This window comes from Leucoraja erinacea, unplaced genomic scaffold, assembly GCF_028641065.1.
Source record: "Leucoraja erinacea ecotype New England unplaced genomic scaffold, Leri_hhj_1 Leri_242S, whole genome shotgun sequence".
Classification (NCBI taxonomy): domain Eukaryota; kingdom Metazoa; phylum Chordata; class Chondrichthyes; order Rajiformes; family Rajidae; genus Leucoraja; species Leucoraja erinaceus.
The window spans coordinates 119,352-140,747 of NW_026576143.1; the positions used below are offsets into that span (position 1 = coordinate 119,352).

Consider the following 21,396-nt stretch of genomic DNA (forward strand, 5'->3'; position numbering starts at 1 on the left):
TTGCCATCTCAACCCCCATCCCCGCCATCTATCCATCCCACACTTATTCACATGCACACACATACCCCCCTCACGACCCTACTGTCCTGGAAATGTCTTCAGAACGAACATTGACTATGTTTGATAACGGAATGCAATCAATGTGTTTTAATTCCCAATGTTATCATTGTTTTAATCCATAAAGGTGGATTAATTAAATTGTGAACACGTGAAACTATTTAGCGCTGGCCTGTCTCCAGCAGCTCCTTACTATATGTCCTGTGTATGGTGTGGAACATGACATTCAATATAATGCTAGGAAGAATGCTGTTATGATCTGTAGAACCAAAGAGGATAAATGTCTAAAATTTCCTGATTTTAAATTGTCTGACAATAATCTTAGTGTTTGTAATAAGGTAAAATATCTAGGGCATATTATTACAGAACAAATCACAGATGACGAGGATATTTATAGGCAACGACGCATGCTCTATGTACAGGCGAATATTCTCTTACGTAAATTTGGTGCGTGTGCAGATGTGGTGAAGATGTTGCGATTTAGAGCATACTGCACACCACTACACTGCGCACCTTTGGTCGAACTATGGAAAGAGAATTTTGCAGAGCATAGAGGTGGCATATAACGATGCCATGAGAACACTGCTAAGGAAACCTAGATGGTGTAGTGCCAGTAATATGTTTGTGGCTGCAGGAGTCAGTACTTTAGAAGCTATCCTAAGACATCACATGTATAAATTCATTTACACGATAAATGACTAAAAATGTAATTATTGTGGCCTTGTCAAACATAAGGGTTAGCACTACACGCTACAAATCCCAGTTGTGGAGACACTGGTATTGTTGTCTCGTTGTAGGACATTGATCATTCTTTTAATCTGGATTTTTAACTTATGTATTGCGGTTTTTTTAATATAATTTATGATGCTTTTATAAGTGATATACTAAGATTTTATATGTACTTTATGATATTTAATATGCAATGCATTTTTAATGTAATGTTGCCCCTTGGCTGGACCTCAAGTTCGTAATAAAGTTTATTATTATTATTATTAATAAAACCGCAGTGTTCGATTGTCACTGCTACTGCTGACACGTTATTATATAATTCATTTTAATAGCAAATCAATGCCCTTAATATGGACTATCAGTACTGTAGTTATTTAATGAGCAACATTCACAACTCTACGTTGGATTTATCCAGGTTTTACTTCTACAGTCGGTCATATACATCACAAATTTGGTCAGGAGATATTTCAGTTGAAATATTAACGTTAATTCTGAAGTGGGAATGATGGAAACGGCGTTTATCAAAAAAAAAATGTAATCTCGATGCGTACAAACTGGGTATCTTCATTGCTGTTCACAACACGCACATCTAATCTGAGTGTCCAGTAATGACACCTTTAAACATATTACCAAAAGAACATTTGCTGCAGTTATGTCCTTTTGCCACCTCTTGTCAGTTAGCGTAATGTTTAACCTGTCAAATGGGTATAGTCAGTTTTAACAGCTGCTAGACCAAGTGGGACCCATTGGGTCCCATGTTCACATGGGAGGGCTGATCCCCGAACGCAATATTCTACCTCTCCACCAATTCCATTATTGGTGGCCAGTGGGAGGGGCGGCATTCTGGAGCACTAGTATGGGTGTTGTGGGCTGAAGGGACTGGTTTCCAGAGGGCTAGTATGGACATGGTGGGCCAAATGGATTCTTGGGCTGGCAGCACGGTCACTCAAGCCTTGCGTGCTGGCAGCTCACTCGCTTACCTTTCTCCTCACCCAGGGTACCCGCCGTTGCACCGTCACCCAGAGAGTCCCCGTCCCCCTCCACCAGGTGAATCACCTCACTGTGGCCCTAAGGGGGCGATGTTACTGGAGTCTCCCCTGCTCCCTCAACCAGTGGGGCATCACATCCCTCAACTGGGCTTGTAGCCTCAACAGGGAGCTCATGTTGGGGACCCACCCCCTCACCCAAGTCCTCCCCTTCAGGCTGCCCCTGGTCATCCACTAAGATAGCAGACACGTTCTCTGGGGGAACAGCCCCCAAGAGTAATATATCGCCACTCTCAGGTGGTCCCTGACCTACAGAGGCATCCTCCCCCTCAGAGGAAGCGTGCCCTGGGTTCTCCACCTCAACAGGAGATGAAGGCTCCCCTTCAGGTTGCCCCTGACCTTCAGGGCCCTTCTCTGTATCGGAGGACCCATGCCTCCTCCTCTTCCAACCACTGGCGTGCGGTGGTACGGTGGGCTCCATTGCAGAAGCCTCTACCTCCGCACTACCATCTATCTCAGAGGCGAGCACAAAATGATCTGCTGCCAGGGGTCCCGCTTGGAGGTGATCATCTTCTAGGGGACCGGGGGACCCGCCTGGAGATTTTACTTCTTTTTCTTGACTTTCTTCCCCCGCTGTTGCTCCCAAACCTTCCCATCCACCCCACGCACTTCTCCGGCATCCACCGCCACAGGTACGGGACATGGGGGTGGTGGCAGGGATAGGGGTTGGGGGTAGGGGAGTAAAGCCTTCACGGACCACCGTGGTAAAACCAGCAGCCCCAGATGGGCCACTAGTGCTTTCCCGGGCCTTCGTGGTGGAACTGGCAGCCCGGGTCCTGGGACAATTCCTGCGAAAATGCCCCACCTTTTTGCAAGCGTGACAACGCACTTGGCCCGCGTTCCAGAACACGCGATAGGAGAAATCATCCACCTCCACCTCAAAACTCCCCTCCGTGTCCATCCCCTGTGCCAACTGTATATACACGCGACGCTTGAACGTACATATGTGTTGCATCTCAGGATCGTCAAACCTGTACAACAGTTTGGTGAGCCCTGACCGCACCTCCCCCAGCTTCCTTACATGTGGGTTCAAGAGCGCATCCGGAACAAAAGTGGGAACGTTGGACAGAATGACCGGCAAAACGGGACCCCCCCCCCCCCCATGGGTCCACCGCCGCAAAATTCCCGCCTGCTGTTACCCCCCTTTCCAGAGCCAGAGCCACCGCCTGTTCTGTCTTTAATAGAACAACAACCTTCTCACTGACCACCGCGCCCGAGACTATGCCTTTCTTGCCAACAGTCTCACCCAGCGCATCTAGAAAGGCCTTGAAGGGCAGGTTGCTCCGCATGTACATTTTTACACCATTTGTGCGCCCCATCAACTCGTGACCCTCAGTCTCCGAGACTGCCGACCGTGCGACAGCTGCATAACTCTGAGGGGCCGCCACTATAGGGCATGGCACAACACACAAAGTATCAGTACTTTATAATCCAAGCAGTCTTTCTGCTATTGCTGCACCTCCACTCTTTTCCAGCAGTTAAATAGTCTTGTGAAGGCTTTCCTGGCAAGCAACAGAAGCAGTCTCCTCCTGATAAGATAGGAAATGTCCGTGCCAATCCTTCCCGTCATTAAAAATGGAGCTTCCAGAGACTTCTTTCCAAGGTCTCTGTCGCCTCCCCGGTTTTAACGAAATCCAAGGCACTGTTGCCGTTCTTACCCAGCACACCTGGGCCGGGCAAGTCGGTGTAGGACGGAGCTTTCCGATGTTACTGTCCACAAACACTGCTCCAGACTCAGCTCCGACTTGTACAAGTGTAACTTGGCCTTCCGCCAACCACAGGCGCTCCTACGACTTTCCAGATACACGGACAAATCCTCCCTAATTAGAGGAATCTTTGAACAAAGAAAGTCTCTGCAGATCGACAAAGCTCTGAACTGCAAAGTCTGACCGCCGTTTCTCCCCGCTAAACAAATCCTTCCGAAAAGTTTATCAAATCCTCCCCGCCAGCAGAACAGCTCTTCTCCTGGCCCCGCTCTGGGAGTAGAAGTGGGGGCGGATCCGGACTGCAACAGCCGTGAGCCCCAGGCCGAGTTCAGCGATCGTTTGCCTGCTTCTGCTGCTCTTCAAGGGAGATGCTAAATGCATTTTGTTGTCTCTGTACTGTACACTGACAATGACAATTAAAATTGAATCTGAATCTGAAGGTGAGACGTTGCATCGCACCAGGGTCTTGGGACTGTCCCACTTTGCCTGTCAGTTCCGCAACAGGCCGTTAGCGCGCGAAGATTTAGTCGCTACAATAATTTCGGAGCCCCGCGCGATGTCGTGCACAACTACACACCCCTCCATGCTTCTATGAGGGACAGGCCCCGCGCGGCCATACGTTGCCCGTGAGCCTCAACGTGACCACGAGGTCGTGTAATTTGCATGCCAAGGACACGTAAGTGGGTAGAATGGTTTGAAAGGTGCTCTGTGTATGACTCCTGGAATGTGATTGGGGACACTCATATCTTGTGATTGGGGACATTCATTGTTTTGGACTCACTGTAGTTTGAAATGGGAGGAGAGAACGTAGATTCTAATGTTAATTAGGGTTGGTTACTTGTTCAAAACATGAATCCTTTGCCAAAGGGTGTAAAAGCATCAGAAAACTCAATCCTCTAAATGTCAATAATTTAAAATTAACGAGACCTTTACCTACTGCAGTGGATGTTGTAACTACTTTAGATGCAGTGTTGGAAAGAGGTTCTTTGGCCCACCGAGTCCACGCCGACCACCAATCACCCCGTACACTAGCACTATCCTACACAATAGGGACAATGTACAATTTACACAAGCCAATCAACCTGCAACCCTGCACGTCTTTGGAATGTGGGAGGAAACGGGGCACCCGCAGAAATCCCACGCAGTCACAGGGAGAAGGTACAAACTCCGTGCAGACAGTACCCATAGTCAGGATTGAACCAGGTCTCAGGCGCTGTAAGGCGGCAGCTTTGTACCGCCCATTTGTTACCAACTTTATCCGCATCTGTTAGAGACCAAGTAAACTTTACAAAGATTTCAACTACACCCGATTAGCTTCTGTGTACTACAGTCCACTTTAATATCTCCCCATCCCCACACTCGCAACAAGGGCAGAGTCCCCCTGGTCCTCACCTTTCACCCCACCAGCCAGCAAATACAACACATAATCCTCCGCCATTTCCGCCACCTCCAACGTGACCCCACCACTCGCCACATCTTCCCATCTCTCCATATGTCTGCCTTCTGCAAAGACCACTCCCTCCGCAACTCCCTTGTCAATTCTTCCCTTCCCTCCCGTAACACCCCCTCCCCGGGCACTTTCCGTTGCAACCGCAAGAAATGCAACACCTGTCCCTTCACCTCCCCCCTCGACTCCATTCAAGGTCCCAAGCAGTCGTTCCAGGTGCAACAAAGGTTCACCTGTATCTCCTCCAACCTCATCTACTGCATCCGCTGCTCTAGATGTCAGCCGATTTACATCGTGGAGACTAAGCGGCGATTGGGCGATCGTTTCGCCGAACACCTCCGCTCAGTCCGCAAGAACCTACCTGAACTCCCGGTGGCTCAGCACTTCAACTCCCCCTCCCATTCCCAATCCGACCTCTCTGTCCTGGGTCTCCTCCATTGCCAGAGTGAGCAACACCAGAAACTGGAGGAACAGCATCTCATATTCCGCCTGGGCAGCTTGCATCCTGATGGCATGAATGTTGAATTCTCCCAATTTTGTTAGCCCTTGCTGTCTCCTCCCCTTCCTTAACCCTCGAGCTGTCTCCTCCCATCCCCCCGCCCTCGGGCTCCTCCTCCTCCCCCCCTTTTCCTTCCTTCTCCCCTCCCACCCCCCATCAGTCTGAAGAAGGGGTTCGCCCGAAACGTCACCTATTTTCTTCGCTCCATAGATGCTGCTGCTCCCGCTGAGTTTCTCCAGCAATTTTGTGTACCTTCGATCTTCCAGCATCTGCAGTTCCTTATTGAACACTTTATTGCCACAGAAGACTGTAGAGGCCAAGTCAGTGGATATTTTTAATGCAGAGATAGATTCTTGATTAGTATGCGTTAGAGGTTATGGGGAGAGGGCAGGAGAATGGGGTTAGGAGGGAGAGATAGATCAGCCATGACTGAATGGGCTAATTCTACACCTATTCCTTATGAACATGGCAGCAGACAGGTCTCTGGTGCTGTGCGGCAGCAACTCAGCCGCTGCGCCACCGTGGCTCCCTACATTTCCTTGAAAGGTGTGCAGGTTTACACGGTAGAGTAGACACAAAATGCTGCAATAACCGAAGTTGTTGGGGGGGGGGGTGCGTTTCCAGGGGGAAAAAAAATCAGAGGAAAAAAAATATTTACGCGAAATTCGGGAAATAGTTGCGACCATCAGCGCCTGCGCAGTGGGGGGTAAACTGGTGGCAAAATGACGCCGTCTCTCCGCGCGTGCGCAGTGGGCGGGATCAGATCGCCGCCATTTTCAATGCATCGCCTCGATGCTCCGGGCCTAGAGTGGGGCCGTGAAATATTGCGTTGCGGGGAGGGGGAATCTGTTTGTTTTATATCGGGGGTGTTAATCTACCCGCGAAGGGTCCAATCCTCGGCGCCGGAGCGGCCCCATCGGTCAGCCTGGCGCCTATTGAGCGGGTCCTGTCCGCTGCCGCCGGTCATCCGGGGAGACCGTTCTCCCGTCGCCGGGCGGGAAGCAGGAACGACTGACTCTGAACCCTGTCCTGACAGCGGCCGTGACCCGACAACAGGCGCTGCTCCGGCCGGGTCTACACCCCCACCCCCTCGCCTCTACCACCCACCGCCGGTCAATCGCACCCCCCACCATCGCCTTTATTTATCAGAGAGAATGATGGGCCCCGCACAGCAGCAGCAGTGGCGATGGCGGCTCCACTTCCTTCTGCACCCTGCCCGCCCTCATACCGGCCGCTGAGTGCCACTCCGCCAACGGCGATAACCGCTTTCAAAACGAACCCTTCTGCACAAAGAACCTAGAGGAGCTCCTCTAGGATCTTTGCTTCTGCATGTGCTAGGCTGGGAGGTGGGAGGGAGGAAAGAAGGGGGAGGCCCCCTTCCGCCGTCTGAAGCACCTGCACCGCTTGGCCCCGCACCTTCCTGTTAGCTGGCAGAGGAGGGAAGGCGGTGGCGAGGAGGTCCCAACTGCCTCCCCCTTTGGCGGTGGGCAGGGACGGGCTGCGGGGCGATGATGCCGGTGTTGTCCGAGGAGCGCTGATCTTCCTTCCTGCTCACCACCTCCTCTGCCCCTTCCTCTCTCTCTTGTACGCCCTCCTCCCCCCCCCCCCCCCTTATCCTGGGACCCATCCTCTCCACTCCATACTGATCCCAATTCCCCATCTATTCAGCCCTCACTGCCTTCCCCTGTGCACCCCTCCCCATCTATCACCCCCCCCCTCTATTCATCCTGCACTGATCTCCCTATCCACCTCGCATTGATTCTCCTGCCACCCTCCCCCCCTCTATCCATCCTACACTGGTCCCCCAATTCATCCTGTACTGACCCCCTTCCCATCCATCCTGCACTGTCTTACCCATTCATCCTGCAGATTCACCATTCATCCTGCAGATCACCCATTCATCCTGCGCAGACACCCTCCCGATCCACACTACTAAGCCTCCCATCCATCCTGTACTGATTACCCCCACTGACATCCCCGCACTCCCCCCTCACAATTTTACCTACTCAAACAAAACATGCACTAATTCCCCTGCCTCAATGCATCCGTTCTGCACCGATTGCCTTCTCAACCCCCCTGACTATCCATCCCGCACTGATTCACCCACGCCCCCTGACCCTACTGCGATGGAAATGTGTACATATAATAAAAAATTACAAAAACACACAATCAACACAAATTTAACATCCACCACAGTGAGTTCACCAAACACCTCCTCACTGTGGTGGAAGGCAAAATCTTAAAGTCTCTGGCTCTTCCCTCTTTGTTCTCCCTCTGCGCCGAGGCAATCCAGGCTCCAGATGTTGTGACCCCACTGGGTGATGGTAAATCCCGCGGCTCAACCGTGCTCCGCGAACGGGCCGGTTCAAACTCTGCGGGTGGTCGCTGCCGCCGCCACAGCTCTGAGGCCGAGTCGGGTCTCCGCTGCTGCCGCCATGGTTCCAGGGCCGAGTTGGGTCTCTGCCACCGCCACAGCTCTGAGGCCTGGTCGGGTCTCCGCTGCCGCTGCTGCCGCCGCCACAGCTCTGGCGATTTATCCAAGTTTTGCTTCTACAGTTGGTCATATACATCACACATTTGGTCTGGAGATATTTCAGTTGTAATTTTAACGTTAATTCTGAAGTGGGAATGATGGAAACAGCGTTTATCAATATATTTTTTATAATCTCGTGCGTACAAACTGGGTATCTTCATTGCTGTTCACGACACATTCATCTAATCTGAATGTCCGGTAATGTGGCGTTTTGCAACCTTTAAACATATTGCCAAAAGAACATTTGCTGAATTTGATGTCCTTTGGCCATCTCTTGTCAGTTAGTGTAATGTTTAACCTGTCAGATGGGTAAAGTCGGTTTTAACAGCTATTATAAAAATGTCCTTGCAACCTGTATATTTTGTTGTGGATAAATTATGTGGGAAGCGAGAGTGTTTATGTACCAATAGCAATAACGACCCATGCTATGGCCATGTCTTGATAATTTTTGGTCCTTCACAGAAAACATGCTTGCATCAATCTGTAGCCTGCATGGTTAAGCATATATGTTACCATGGTCCAGGATTTATTGACACAGGTTGATTATACGCTGAATAATCCAACCACATTTTTGTTTGGAAGTGGAATGAAATAATGGAAATTGCATTCATTGCAACGTGTAAAAAGAGTTGAGATACTGTATTATAATTTTGCTGCATGTCATTGTGGTATATATCATGTCTAGATTGGTGAATATGTTTTGTTTGTGACTATTTGAAGCAGAAATAATATGTGAATGCTTCATTGAGCATAATTACGACTGGTAACTACTCATTAATGGCACATTAATGCACGCGTTAAGCAAGCCGTCTTAAATGACCACCTAAACTGTCATTTGGCAACCTAAAAAGCTGCCTAGGTTGCCCGGCTGGCAACAGGGAAAAAAGTTAGGTGAGGGCCCTGGGGAATGGAGAAGGGGGTGAAGAGTGGAGCGGGAGGAAGGGAAGAAGGAGAAGGGTGGGGGGGGGGGAGGGGTTGAGTTACGGAGAAGGATGGATTGGGGTGGGAGGAGGGAAGTGGGGGGTGGAGAAGAGAGGGGAGTTCAGTTACATTCACTGAATCCATCCCTGTGAAAAGTTGGAGATGGCGATTGGATCTGGAAGCGGACCAATACATCTGTAAATAAAGCTGGACAGACATATTTTCATTTGCACAATTTATTTTATTGTATTAATTTTAATATATTAATTATTAAAATCCATACATTGATGGAAGAATATTTTACAGCCCACCTGTGGTCCCTAACCCCAACCCTAACCCTAACCGGTCGTCACCCGCAGGACAGCATACGTCAGTGTGTGACAGGGCGCACGGCATGATGAGACAGCCAGATATCGCCCCTGGATTTTGAACATTCCAAAATCCAGAGGTGACAGGCAATCACCGCGTGTCACTACATGCGTCACCACGAATCAGGCCCAACCACGACGCGACAACATCTTTTCAGGCTGTCGCCGAAAATGTCACCCAAGTGGGACAGGCCTCTCACGCTGCGAAACTTGAGGGTAAGGCTTTCGAAGGCGGCGCCGCCGGCAAACTTCTCCCTGGCCAGGTTCTCGATCACCTCAGACTCGAGTCCGCAGTGCTCGAAGAAACTGTCCAAGCCTGAGCAGGCTCGGGAGAAGCGGCAGCTTAAGTCAGAGCGCGAGCGCCATAATCCGCCTTCACCAACCAGCCGCTTGAGCAGCTCCTTGGGGCAACCTGATGCTGCTTCTCGTGGCGCTGCTGACGTGGTTACTTGTGCACCCTGGGATAGAGCTGGCGTGGCGACTGGTGCTTCCTGGGGCGCTGCTGGAGTGGGTACTTGTGCACCGTTGGGTGCTGCTGGTGTACTTGTGCACCTTTGGGTGCTCCTAGTGTAGGTACTTTTGCACCCTGGGTTGTTGCTGGCGAGGCTGCTGTTTCTCCCTGGAGTGCTGCTCATGTGGTTACATGTGAACCCCGGAGGGCTGCTGGTGTGGTTACTTGTGCACCATGGGGTGCTGCAGCCTCTGTCCCCTCTGCCAATTCTCCCCCTTCTGATGTTGCTGCTCCCGTTGCCAGCCCCTGCTGCTTGTCGCCCCGGCTGCTAGAGCCGGGCAGTAGCCAACGGACCAGGCTGCAAGTGCCCTTGAAACTGCGGGCGCTGCTGGTGGCCGCCGCTCCTCGCATAAACTCGCACTTCTGCCGGTACATGGCCAGCGAGTCAGGCCTGAGCTGCCTCTTGGAGCTGGAGCGACGCACAATGTCAGGTGGGAGCCCCAGCTGCCCGCTCTGCTGGGGGCTGCCGGAGGCCAGGTAAGTCTTCATCCTGCTGCTGGCCCCGCTGCCGCTGCCTTCCCCAGAGGCAGAGCTGCCCCAAACCTTTGCACCATCTCGCCGTCTGGCTCTTCAAGTGCTTGGCCTTGTCGGCAGCCAGTCTCTCCACAGCGCTCTGCCGACCCATCCTGTCCCCCTCCATTTGACTGCGGGGGTAGCCGGGACCCTAGGACATGAGCCTTAGCGGCAGAGAGATGCTCGCCTTGGGCGGCAAGCTTGCAGTGGGCGCGATCTCGCTCGGCATCTTACTTTTATCCAGCCAACGAGGACAAACACGTTTTCACATCTGCAAAGAAGGACTTCCATGAGCAATGACAGGCTGTCTGCAATTGCCTTCATCAACATTCACCATGACTTTGCCCATAACTTGGACAAAGTGGTGACTAGGTTTGCGCAGTTACATTCCTGGAAAATGGAACTGGAAAACAAGATTTATGGCTAAATGGCAATATATGCAGGCGTGCCACGAGTGTCCATTCCCTGCATCACTACACCAGGACTTCCATGAACAATGACAGGCTGTCTGCACTCGCCTTAATGCACATTCACTATGACTTTGCCCATGACTTGGACAAAGTGGTGAATAGGTTTGCACAGTTACATTCTCGGGAAATGGAACTATTTCATGTTGAAGTTGATGTGATGTGAAGTTGTTAGGTCAGGAGGACCATTAACGGTGTACTGCACGCACTAACACAGTCTAACAGTAACAGGCAATCAAATCAACACACAAAACATTTTCTAAAAAAAGGTTTTCTTTAAATTTGGTGCAAAAAGCTCCAAAATAAGGCTCAGAATGCATCAGAGGGCATCTAAAACCCCAAAGCTTTAACCCCTTAAGCGGGCCATGGAACCCGAACGTGAGGGGCTTCCCGCTTGTGATGTGCACTGCGTGCACATTTTTTCACATAACATTTTTGGAAGCTTGTCATGCCACCCCCCTTTATGAAAAGCTTCGTACGGGCCTGGGTTTAGGACCCTTCTTCAGACTGATTGAAGGGCAGGACGAAAGAAAGCTGGAAGCCAGAAGGCTTGTAGGTTAATTGGCATCTGTAAATTGCTTCTACTTTGCAGAAGCTTAGTTTAATTTATTGTCATGTGCACAGTAAAAAGCTTTTGTTGCGTGCTAACATGACAACAGAAAGACAATACATGATTACAATCGAGCCATCCACAGGGTACAGAAATATGATCAAGGGAATAACGTGAATAACGCTTAGTGCAAGCTAAACATCATTAAAATCTTATTTAAGGTTGTCCGGGCATCTCCAATGAGGAAGAGAGTAGCTCAAGGCCGCACTCTAGTGGTCGATGGAATGGTTCAGTTGCCTGATAACAGACAGTGGGATAGCATTGAGCTGGTGTGAAAGGGAATTCAATGGATGGTGTGAACTCGATGGTCCGAAGGACCTGTTTCCCTTCTGTATCTCTAAACTTAACTGACCGCAGGCCTGAGGAATGATTGCAATCGACTGGTCAAATAATGGGGTAGCATTTTTCTAAGATACACACAAAATACCGGAGTAACTCAGCGGGTCAGGCAGTATCTGTGGGGAGAAGGAATGGGTGAGGTTTCGGGTCGAGACCCTTCTTCAAACTGATAATCAGGGGAGTGGGAGTCTGGAGATAAGGAAGGGTAAGGTGTGAAAATAACAGATCAAAGCAGACGATGCAGATCGAAGCGAAGCATTTTTCTAACACTTGTTTGTTTTCAAGTAACAGGTAACCATTATTAAATCCTTCATTAGATCCTCAGTGCCCTCCTCCCTCTCCCACTAGGGGGCGCTGCATTGATGTTTTTCTATCTTTTTTTTATCTTTGTCTGTTTTAAAAGTATGTTTTGGAGGTTTCTTTAGTTTTTCTATGTGGGGAATGGGGTGTAGGGTACGGGGAAACCGTTTCCCAGTCACTTCCTGGCGAGGATGCGACTATTCTCCGAGTTGCGTCCTCGCCCCCCTCCTCTCGGCCTACCAACTGGATTGGCACAGCCTTTCCTGCCGGGGAACGGGCCAGAGCTTCAACGGCGGGGCAGCACTGGATTCACCGCGGAGCGAGCGATGCCTTACCTGGATCGCCCTTTGAAGCTGCGGAGTGTCGGGCCTGCTGCAACAATATCGCGGAGCTGTGGTTTGTAGAGCTTCCAGCGCGGGCGGCGCTGACTTCAACATCGTGGACTACTGGGACCTTTTGCCGTGGGTCGCCAGGGTGAATCTCCACCCAGCGTGGCCTGTGGACTTCGGGAGCCGCGGACTTCGGTAGGAAATGGCCGATTCGGATGTCGAAGCCCCTGAGGTTCTCCCGTTCCGACATCGGAGTTCCAGCATCCTGGTGAGAGGGCCTGAACATCGGGCGGCCTGTAGTGGCGACACAATCCCAAGGACCACAAATGCACCATCTCGGCGACGTCCTGCAGCTCCACGGTGCCACTTCCGGAGTACAACAAGCAGAACGAGGAAAATTGCATCATCCACGTCAGTCTCTAGAAAGGCAATGGGAAGGTGTACACAAAAGCATTGTGGTACGTGCGTGGCATTCTTCCACGGCTCAGATACTACTTTATACCGATTCGGTTGTCGAAGCCCCTGAGGTTGTTCTCCCGTTACGACGTCGGAGTTCCATGATTCTGGCGAGAGGGCCTGAACATCAGGCTGCCTGTAGTGGCGACAGTGAAGGGTTCGGGAGCCCCCCGACCACGGGTGAACAACAGAGGACAACAGAGGAGGATGACTGAACTTTGGTGCCTTCCCTCACAGTGGGAAATTTTGATTCCGCTGTGTGGGGATATCTATGTTAAAGACTATCATGTTCTGTGCTCTTTTTTATTTGTATGGCTGTATGATAACCACACATTTCACTGTACCAATTGGTACGTGACAAATAAATGTCTCTAGTCTCTCTTGTCTTGTCTCAATACACCTAGCGTCTGAAGTAAACACTTTTTCCCTTCCTCTTCAGGTGACCAACCAAAAGAGCTCCCCGGTCGTAATGCAGAGAGCCATGTCAAAGCAGAACCTGGAATGAGATTGGAAGGAATATCAGCTTGTCCAGATTCTCTCAGAAGACAGATGTGAGGAATCAAACATAGGTTCTTTGATGCTGAGGTCGCCGAAAAAAACAAAATGGATGTGCTGCCTGCACTGGTTGAGGACTCGGAGGGAGTGCCGAGTGTGCAGTGATCTCGGTGTTTATAGAGTCATGGTGCCATGAGAACATCCCAGTCTGCTGCGAGTGTTGATGGCTTTCTGACTGTTTGGGCGGACAGGGACTACAGAAAAAGTGATAGCAGTCCGTACAACTCTGGTCACATCATGGTGAAGAAGCATGTGTGTGTGGCCCAGACATTGAACTGATGGCAGTGGATCTCCGCTTATGCTGTGTGCCCTGGGGATTCTCACATGCCGCTGCGGTGGCTGTTTATGTTTTGTATCTTAGTGCTTTTTTGGTGTAACTGTATGGTAAATTAAATTTAATTGTGCCTCGGTACACGTGGTCACAGAGGACCATTGAAATGTTTATCAGACAGGTGATCAGGTAGGCCTCATAGGCCTAGTGTTCAGCAAAACGGTCACCCAGTCTACGTTTGGAAATGCACTCATTGTTTTTTTTCTCTTCTGCCCAGAGTTGGTCATTCCAGACAGCAGCAACATCCATTACGCGGTAGGCCTCTCTGCGAACTTTGATTTCATCCAGAGGAAAAAGAAGAACTGCAGACAGGTAGGAAATGTCTCGGCCAACTTGGGCAGTCTAGTGTGGGATGGTACTTGGTGATCATTTCCAATGTTCAATAGATTCAGGATCAGTTCCTGTGGATTGTAGGATAGCTAATGTTATCCCACTTTTCAAGAAAGGAGTGAGAGAGAAAATGGGGAATTACAGACCAGTTAGCCTGACCGATGGTGGGAAAGATGCTGGAGTCAATTATTAAAGAGGTAATAATGGGGCATTTGCATAGCAGTAAAGGGATTAGTCCAAGTCAGCATGGATTTATGAAAGGAAAATCGTGCTTGGCTAATCTTCTGGAATTTTTGAGGATGTGACAAGTAAAATGGATGTAGGGGAGCCAGTGGATGTAGTGTATCTAGGTTTTCAGAAAGCCTTTGATAAGGTCTCGCACGAGAGAAAATTAGAGCACATGGTTTTGGCGGTAGGAGGTTGACGGATAGAAAATTGGTGGGCAGACAGGAAGCAAAGAGTAGGAGTGATCTGGTCCTTTTAAGAATGGCAGGCAGTGACAAGTGGAGTGCCGCAAGGCTCGGTGTTGGGGCCACAACTGTTTACCATATATATATTAATGATTTGGAAGAGGGAATTAGGAGCAACACTAGCAAGTTTGCGGATGACACAAAGCTGGGTGGCAGTGTGAACAGTGAAGAGGATGTTAGGAGATTGCAGGGTGACCTGTTCAGGTTGAGTGAGTGGACAGATGCGTGGCAGATGCAGTATAATATAGATAAATGTGAGGTTATCCACTTTGGTGGCAAAAACAAGGGGGCAGATTATTATCTCAATGGGGTTAGGTTAGGTAAGGGGGAGGTACAGCGAGACCTTGGTGTCCTTGTACAGCGAAAGTTGGAGTGCAGGTACAGCAGGCAGTGAAGAAAGCTAATGGAATGTTGGCCTTCATAACAAGAGGATTTCAGTATAGGAGTAGAGAGGTTCTTCTGCAGTTGTATAGGGCTCTGGTGAGACCACATCTGGAGTATTGTGTACAGTTTTGGTCTCTTAATTTGAGGAAGGACATCCTTGTGATTGAGGCAGTGCAGCATAGGTTCACGAGATTGATCCCTGGGAAGGCGGGACTTTCATATGAGGAAAGATTGAAAAGACTAGGCTTGTATTCACTGGAGTTTAGAAGGACGAGGGGGATCTTATGGAAACGTACAAAATTATAAAAAAAACTGGACAGGATAGATGTAGGAAATATTTTCCCAAAGTTGGGCGAGTCCAGAACCAGGGGCCACAGTCTTAGAATAAAGGGGAGACAATTAAGACTGAGGTGAGAAAAAACCTTTTCACCCACAGAGTTGCAAATTTGTGGAATTACATAGAAGCATAGGAAATAGGTGCAGGAGTGGGCCATTCGGCTCTTCGAGCCTGCAATGCAATTCAATATGATCATGGCTGATCACCCAACTCAGTATTCTGTACCTGCCTTCTCTCCATACCCCCTGATCCCTTTAGCCACAATGGCCACATCTAAGTACCTCTTAAATATAGCCAATGAACTGGTCTCACCTACCTTCTGTGGCAGAGAGTTCCAGAGGTTCACCACTCTCTGTGTGAAAAATGATTTTCTCATCTCGGTCCTAAAGGGTTTACTCTTTCTTGTTAAACTGTGACCACTTGTCCTGGACTTCCCCAACATCGGGAACAATCTTCCTGCATCTAGCCTGTCCAACCCCTTAAGAATTTTGTAAGTTTCTATAAGATCCTGCCTCAATCTTCTAAATTCTAGCGAGTACAAGCCAAGTCAATCCAGTCTTTCTTCATATGAATGTCCTGACATCCCAGGAATCAGTCTGGTAAACCTTCTCTGTACTTCCTCTATGGCAAGAATGTCTTTCCTCAGATCTGGAGACCAAAACTGTACACAATACTCCAGGTGTGGTCTCACCAAGACCCTGTACAATTGCAGTAGAGCCTCCCTGCTCCTATACTCAAATCCTTTTGCTATGAATGCTAGCATACCATTCGCTTTCTTCACTGCCTGCTGCACCTGCATGCCTACTTTCAATGACTGGTGTACCATTACACCTAGGTCTCGTTGCATCTCCCCTTTTCCTATTCGGCCACCAATTAGATAATAGTCTACTTTCCTGTTTTTGCCACCAAAGTGGATAACCTCACATTTATCCACATTATACTGTATCTGCCATGCATATGCCTACTCACCCAGCCTATTCAAGTCACTTTGCAGCCTCCTGGCATCCTCCTCACAGCTAACACTGCCCCCCAGCTCCGTGCCATCCGCAAACTTGGAGATGTTGCATTCAATTCCCTCGTCCAAATCATTAATATATATTGTAAATAGCTGGGGTCCCAGCACTGAGCCTTGCGGTACCCCACTAGTCACTGCTTCCCATTCTGAAAACGACCCGTTGATTCCTACTCTTTGCTTCCTGTTTGCCAGCCAGTTCATGTCCACATCAGTACTGAACCCCCAATACCGTGTGCTTTAACTGTGTATACTAATCTCTTATGTGGGATCTTGTCGAAAGCCTGCTGAAAGTCCAGATATAACACCTCCACTGGTTCTCCCTTATCCACTCTACTAGTTACATCCACAAAAAATTCTATAAGATTCGTCAGACATAATTTACTTTTAGTAAATCCATGCTGAATTTGTCCAATGATTTCACCACTTTCCAAATGTGCTGCTATCCCATCTTTAATAACTGACTCTAGCAGTTTCCCCACTACCGATGTTAGACTAACTGGTCTGTTTTCTCTCTCCCTCCCTTTTTAAAAAATAGGGTTACGTTAGCTACCCTCCAATCCTCAGGAACTACTTCAGAATGTAAAGAGTTTTGAAAAATTATCACTAATGCATCCACTATTTCTGGGGCTACTTCCTTAAGTACTCTGGGATGCAGCCTATCTGGCCCTGGGGATTTATCGGTCTTTAATCCATTCAATTTACTTAACTTCCCGGCTAACCTAGATTTCACTCAGTTCCTCCATGTCATTTGACCCGCGGTCCCCTGCTATTTCCGGCAGATTATTTATGTCTTCCTCAGTGAAGACGGAACCAAAGTAGTTATTCAATTGGTCTGCCATGTCCTTGTTCCCCATGATCAATTCACCTGTTTCTGACTGCAATGGACCTACTTTGTTTTAACAAATCTCTTTCTCTTCGCATATCTATAAAAACTTTTGCAGTCAGTTTTTATGTTCCCTGCCGGTTTTCTTTCATAATCTATTTTCCCTTTCCTAATTAAGTCCTTTATCCTCCTCTGCTGGACTGAATTTCTCCCAGTCCTCTGGTAGGCTGCATTTTCTGGCTAATTTGTACTCTTCTTCTTTGGTTTTGATACTATCCCTGATTTCCCTTGTTATCCACGGATGCACTACCTTCCCCGATTTATTCTTTTGCCAAACTGGGATGAACAATTGTTGTAGTTCATCCTTCCTTCCATTCCATTGTATTAATCTCCTCTCAAACCAGCAACGCTACCCCCATCTCCTTTTCCTTTCTGTCTTTCCCTGCTGAATATTGGATATCCCTGGATGTTCAGCTCCCAGCCTTGGTCACCCGAGAGCCATGTCCATATCCCAACTATATCATAATCATTAATAGCTATCTGCACATTCAACTTATCCACCATATTACAAATGCTCCTTGCATTGAGACACAAAGCCTTCAGGCTTGTTTTTACAACACTCTTACCCCTTATACAATTATGTTGAAAAGTGGCTCTTTTTGATTATTGCCCTGGCTGCCTGCCACTTTTACTTTTCACCTTGCTACCTATTGCTTCTACCCTAATTTTACACCCCTCTCTCTCTCTGCTCACACATTTAAGAACCCCACCACCTCTTATTCTGTTTATTATTTTTTTCTCCTTTCCCCCCTACATGTTGGGTCTGAGTGCTTCCCTTCTCTGTCTCCTACCTCACAAATTGTCTACTATCTTCCTCTATTTGAGTCCCTCCCCCCAACCGTTCTAGTTTAAAGTCTCCGCAGTAGCCTTTGAAAATCTCCCCGCCAGGATATTGGTCCTCCTCGGGTTCAAGTGCAACCCGTCCTTTTTGTACACGTCACACCTTCCACAAAAGAGTCCCAATGATCCAGAAACTTGAATCCCCGCCCTCTCGGTAGGCGGCGCGACTCTCGTCAGCAGCGGCCTCTGCAGCCCGTCTGCGTTTTTATTATTTTTTTGTCTATGTTTTTATGTAGTTTTTGTTATTTTTTGTTGGGGTGTGTGTGGGGTGGGATGGGAGGGAGGGGGTAACTTTTAATCTCTCCCTGCACGGGAGACCCGACCTTTTCTTTGTCGGGTCTCCGTTGTCGTTGGGGCTGCAACGAGGAGAGGCCTCCAACAGGAGAAGACCGGGGGCTCTGGTGCCGACGACTCACCTCACCGTCGCGGAGCTGGCCGAGTCCGGAGCGGGTGGAGCGGTGGTGGAGCGCTGCTGCTGCTGCGGCCTGACCTCCGGAGATTCGGAGGCTGCAACTGCGGGTCTGGCGGACGGCGGCACCGGGAGCCCGCGGGTCACTGGAAGAAGACCGCTTTTCAGGGCTCCCGCAACGCGACTTCTCCCGCCCGAGTTGCGGGGTCGAAGAACTCCTGGAGCAGGGCCTTACAGCACCGCCCCGCGCGGCTTGGAATGGCCGCGGGACTCTGCGAGCGCACGCCGGGGGCTCCAACATCAAGACCCGGTGTGCGACCTTGCACCACCCGGCGTGCGACCTTGCACCACCCGGCGTGGCTTTAATGGCCGCGGGACAATCGCCATCGCCAGCCGGGGGCTTTGACTTTGACTCTGACATCGGGAGGAGGGTGAGTGCAGTGGAGAGATAAGTTTTTTTGGCCTTCCATCACAGCAATGTGATGGATGTTTATGTAAATTATGTTGTGTCTTGGGTCTATTTGTTTGTAATGTATGGCTGCAGAAACGTCATTTCGTCTGGACCTCAAGGGGTCCAAATGACAAATAAATTGAATCTTGAATCTTGAATCTCTGCACCAGTCTTTCAGCCACTCATTTATCCTCCACCTCGCTCCATTCCTACTCTCACTGCCGCGTGGTACAGGCAGTAATCCCGAGATTGTTACCATTGCGGTCCTTCTCCTTAACTCTCCTCCTAACTCCCTAAATTCCCCTTTCAGGACCTCTTCTCTTTTTCTACCTATGTCATTGGTACCTATATGTACCATGACCTTGGGCTCCTCTCCCTCCACAGAGGGCAGTGGAGGCCAAATCACTGGATGGATTTAAGAGAGTTAGGTAGCACTCTTGGGGCTAGTGGAATCAAGGGATATGGGGAGAAGGCAGGCACGGGTTATTGATTGGGGCCGATCAGCCATGATCACAATGAATGGCGGTGCTGGCTCGAAGGACCGAATGGCCTCCTCCTGTACCTATTTATGCTCTCACACCCACTCTCACTCACCCACTCGTTTTCACTCTGACTAACTTCACTCACTCACTCTCACTTACCCATTCACTCACTTTCACACCCACTCTCACTCACCCACTCACTATCACTCTTCACTCACTCACCCTACATTCACTCACTCACTTGCACTCTAACTCATTCTCACTCACCCACGCACTCACTCACTCTCTATCACCCACTCACTCGCTCTCACTCACTCACCCACTCACTCACTCCCTCTTTATTCACCCACACACTCACTCACACTGGCTCTCACTCACTCACCCACACTCTCATTCACTCACTCACTCCATCTCTCACTGAATCTCATTCACTCAGTCTCTCACTCACTCTCACTCAGCCACTCACACACTCTCACTCACCCACTCACACTAACTCACTCATTTTCTCCCACTCAATCACTGATGCAATCACACTCACTCACTCTCACTAACTCTTCACTCACTCACTCACCCACTCGCTCTCCCTCACCTACTCACTCTCTCCATTCACCCACTCGCTCACACTCTCACTCACACTCCCTGTCTCACTCAATCTCACTCACTCACACTCTGTCTCTCACTATTTACTCACTCACCCACTCACACTAACTCACTCTCTCTCTCAATCACAGATGCACACTCTCACTCACTCACTCACTCTTTCACAAACTCACCCACTCACTCACTGTCATACTCACTCACTCAACCACTCGCTCTCATTCACCCACTCTTCACTCACTCTACACCCACTGACTCACACACTCATTCTTCACTCACTCACTCACACACACTCACTCATCAACTCACTCTATCACTCTTCATTTACTCTTACTTCATTCACCGACTCTCTCACACTGGCACTCACTCACACACTCTCACTCTCTAATTCACTCACTCTCACTCACCCTCTGTCTCTTGCTCACTTTTCACTCGTTCACCCACTCACTCTCACTCACCCTCACACTCACTCATTCTCACCCACTCAATCACCGACACACTCACGCTCTCCCACCCATTCACCCACACTATCTCACTCTCGCACTCACTCTTAGTTGCAGGGGTGCCTGGTCTGGAGAAAGGCAGGTTTGTGATCATTAGTGGAGGTCACGTAAGTGGAGGAGTTTTGATTGAGCGTGTGGATCCTGAGGAAGGATAAAGTGAAGATGAGATATATGGAGTGAGCTGACTTATTCCAGTACATTGTGGCGCAGCAGTAGAGTTGCTGCCAGAGACCCGTATTCGATCCTGACCACGGGTGCTGCCTGTACGGAGATTACGTTCTCCCTGTGACCACGTGGGTTTTCCCCGGGTGCTCAAGCTTCCTGCCCCATTCCAAAGACGTGCAGGTTTGTAGGTTAATTGGCTGCTGCAAGTTGTAAATTGTCCATGGTGTGTAGGATAGTGTGTGGGGATCGCTGGTCGGTGTGGACTCGGTGGGCCGAAGAGCCTGTTTCCGCACTGTATCTGCAAAGTCGCTCAAATAAGACAACTGCTTTTTAAGCAGTCGTTGCGTTATGCAGAAGCAATACAGTCCAGAGTTCCAGCATTCCAGCGAGAGGGCCTGAACATCGGGTTGCCTCTAGTGGCGACAGTGAGGGGTTCGGGAGCCCCCTGACCACGGATGAACAACAGTGGATGACTGAACTTTGGTGCCTTCCCTCACAGTGGGAAACTTTGATTCCACTGTGTGGGGATATCTATGTTAAAGGCTATCATGTTCTGTGCTCTTTTTTATTCATATGGCTGTATGATGACCACACATTTCACTGTACCATTTGGTACATGTGACAAATAAATGTCTCTTGTCTCTCTTGTCTTGTCTCAATACACCTAGCGTCTGAAAAAAACAAGAAGGATGCGCTGCCTGCAGAGAAAGTGATAGCGGTCCGTACAACTCAGGTCACATCACGTCGAATGATATTTCACGTCTCCACATTCTGGTCAGCTTTATAGAGAACTGTTATTTTGTGTGTACATTT

General features: G+C 49.4%; 1 protein-coding gene across 1 annotated transcript; it reads right to left on the reverse strand.

Annotated features, from left to right (window-relative positions):
• Window positions 1-9,196: 9,196 nt before the first annotated feature.
• On the reverse strand, window positions 9,197-11,683 carry LOC129716477 (protein FAM110C-like). Its single transcript, XM_055666341.1, has 2 exons — window positions 9,939-11,683; window positions 9,197-9,870 (listed from the first exon to the last, which is right to left on the reverse strand). The coding sequence occupies exons 1-2, from the start codon at window positions 10,304-10,306 to the stop codon at window positions 9,420-9,422; spliced, it is 819 nt and encodes a 272-aa protein (XP_055522316.1). The 5' UTR covers window positions 10,307-11,683; the 3' UTR covers window positions 9,197-9,419.
• Window positions 11,684-21,396: the final 9,713 nt, after the last annotated feature.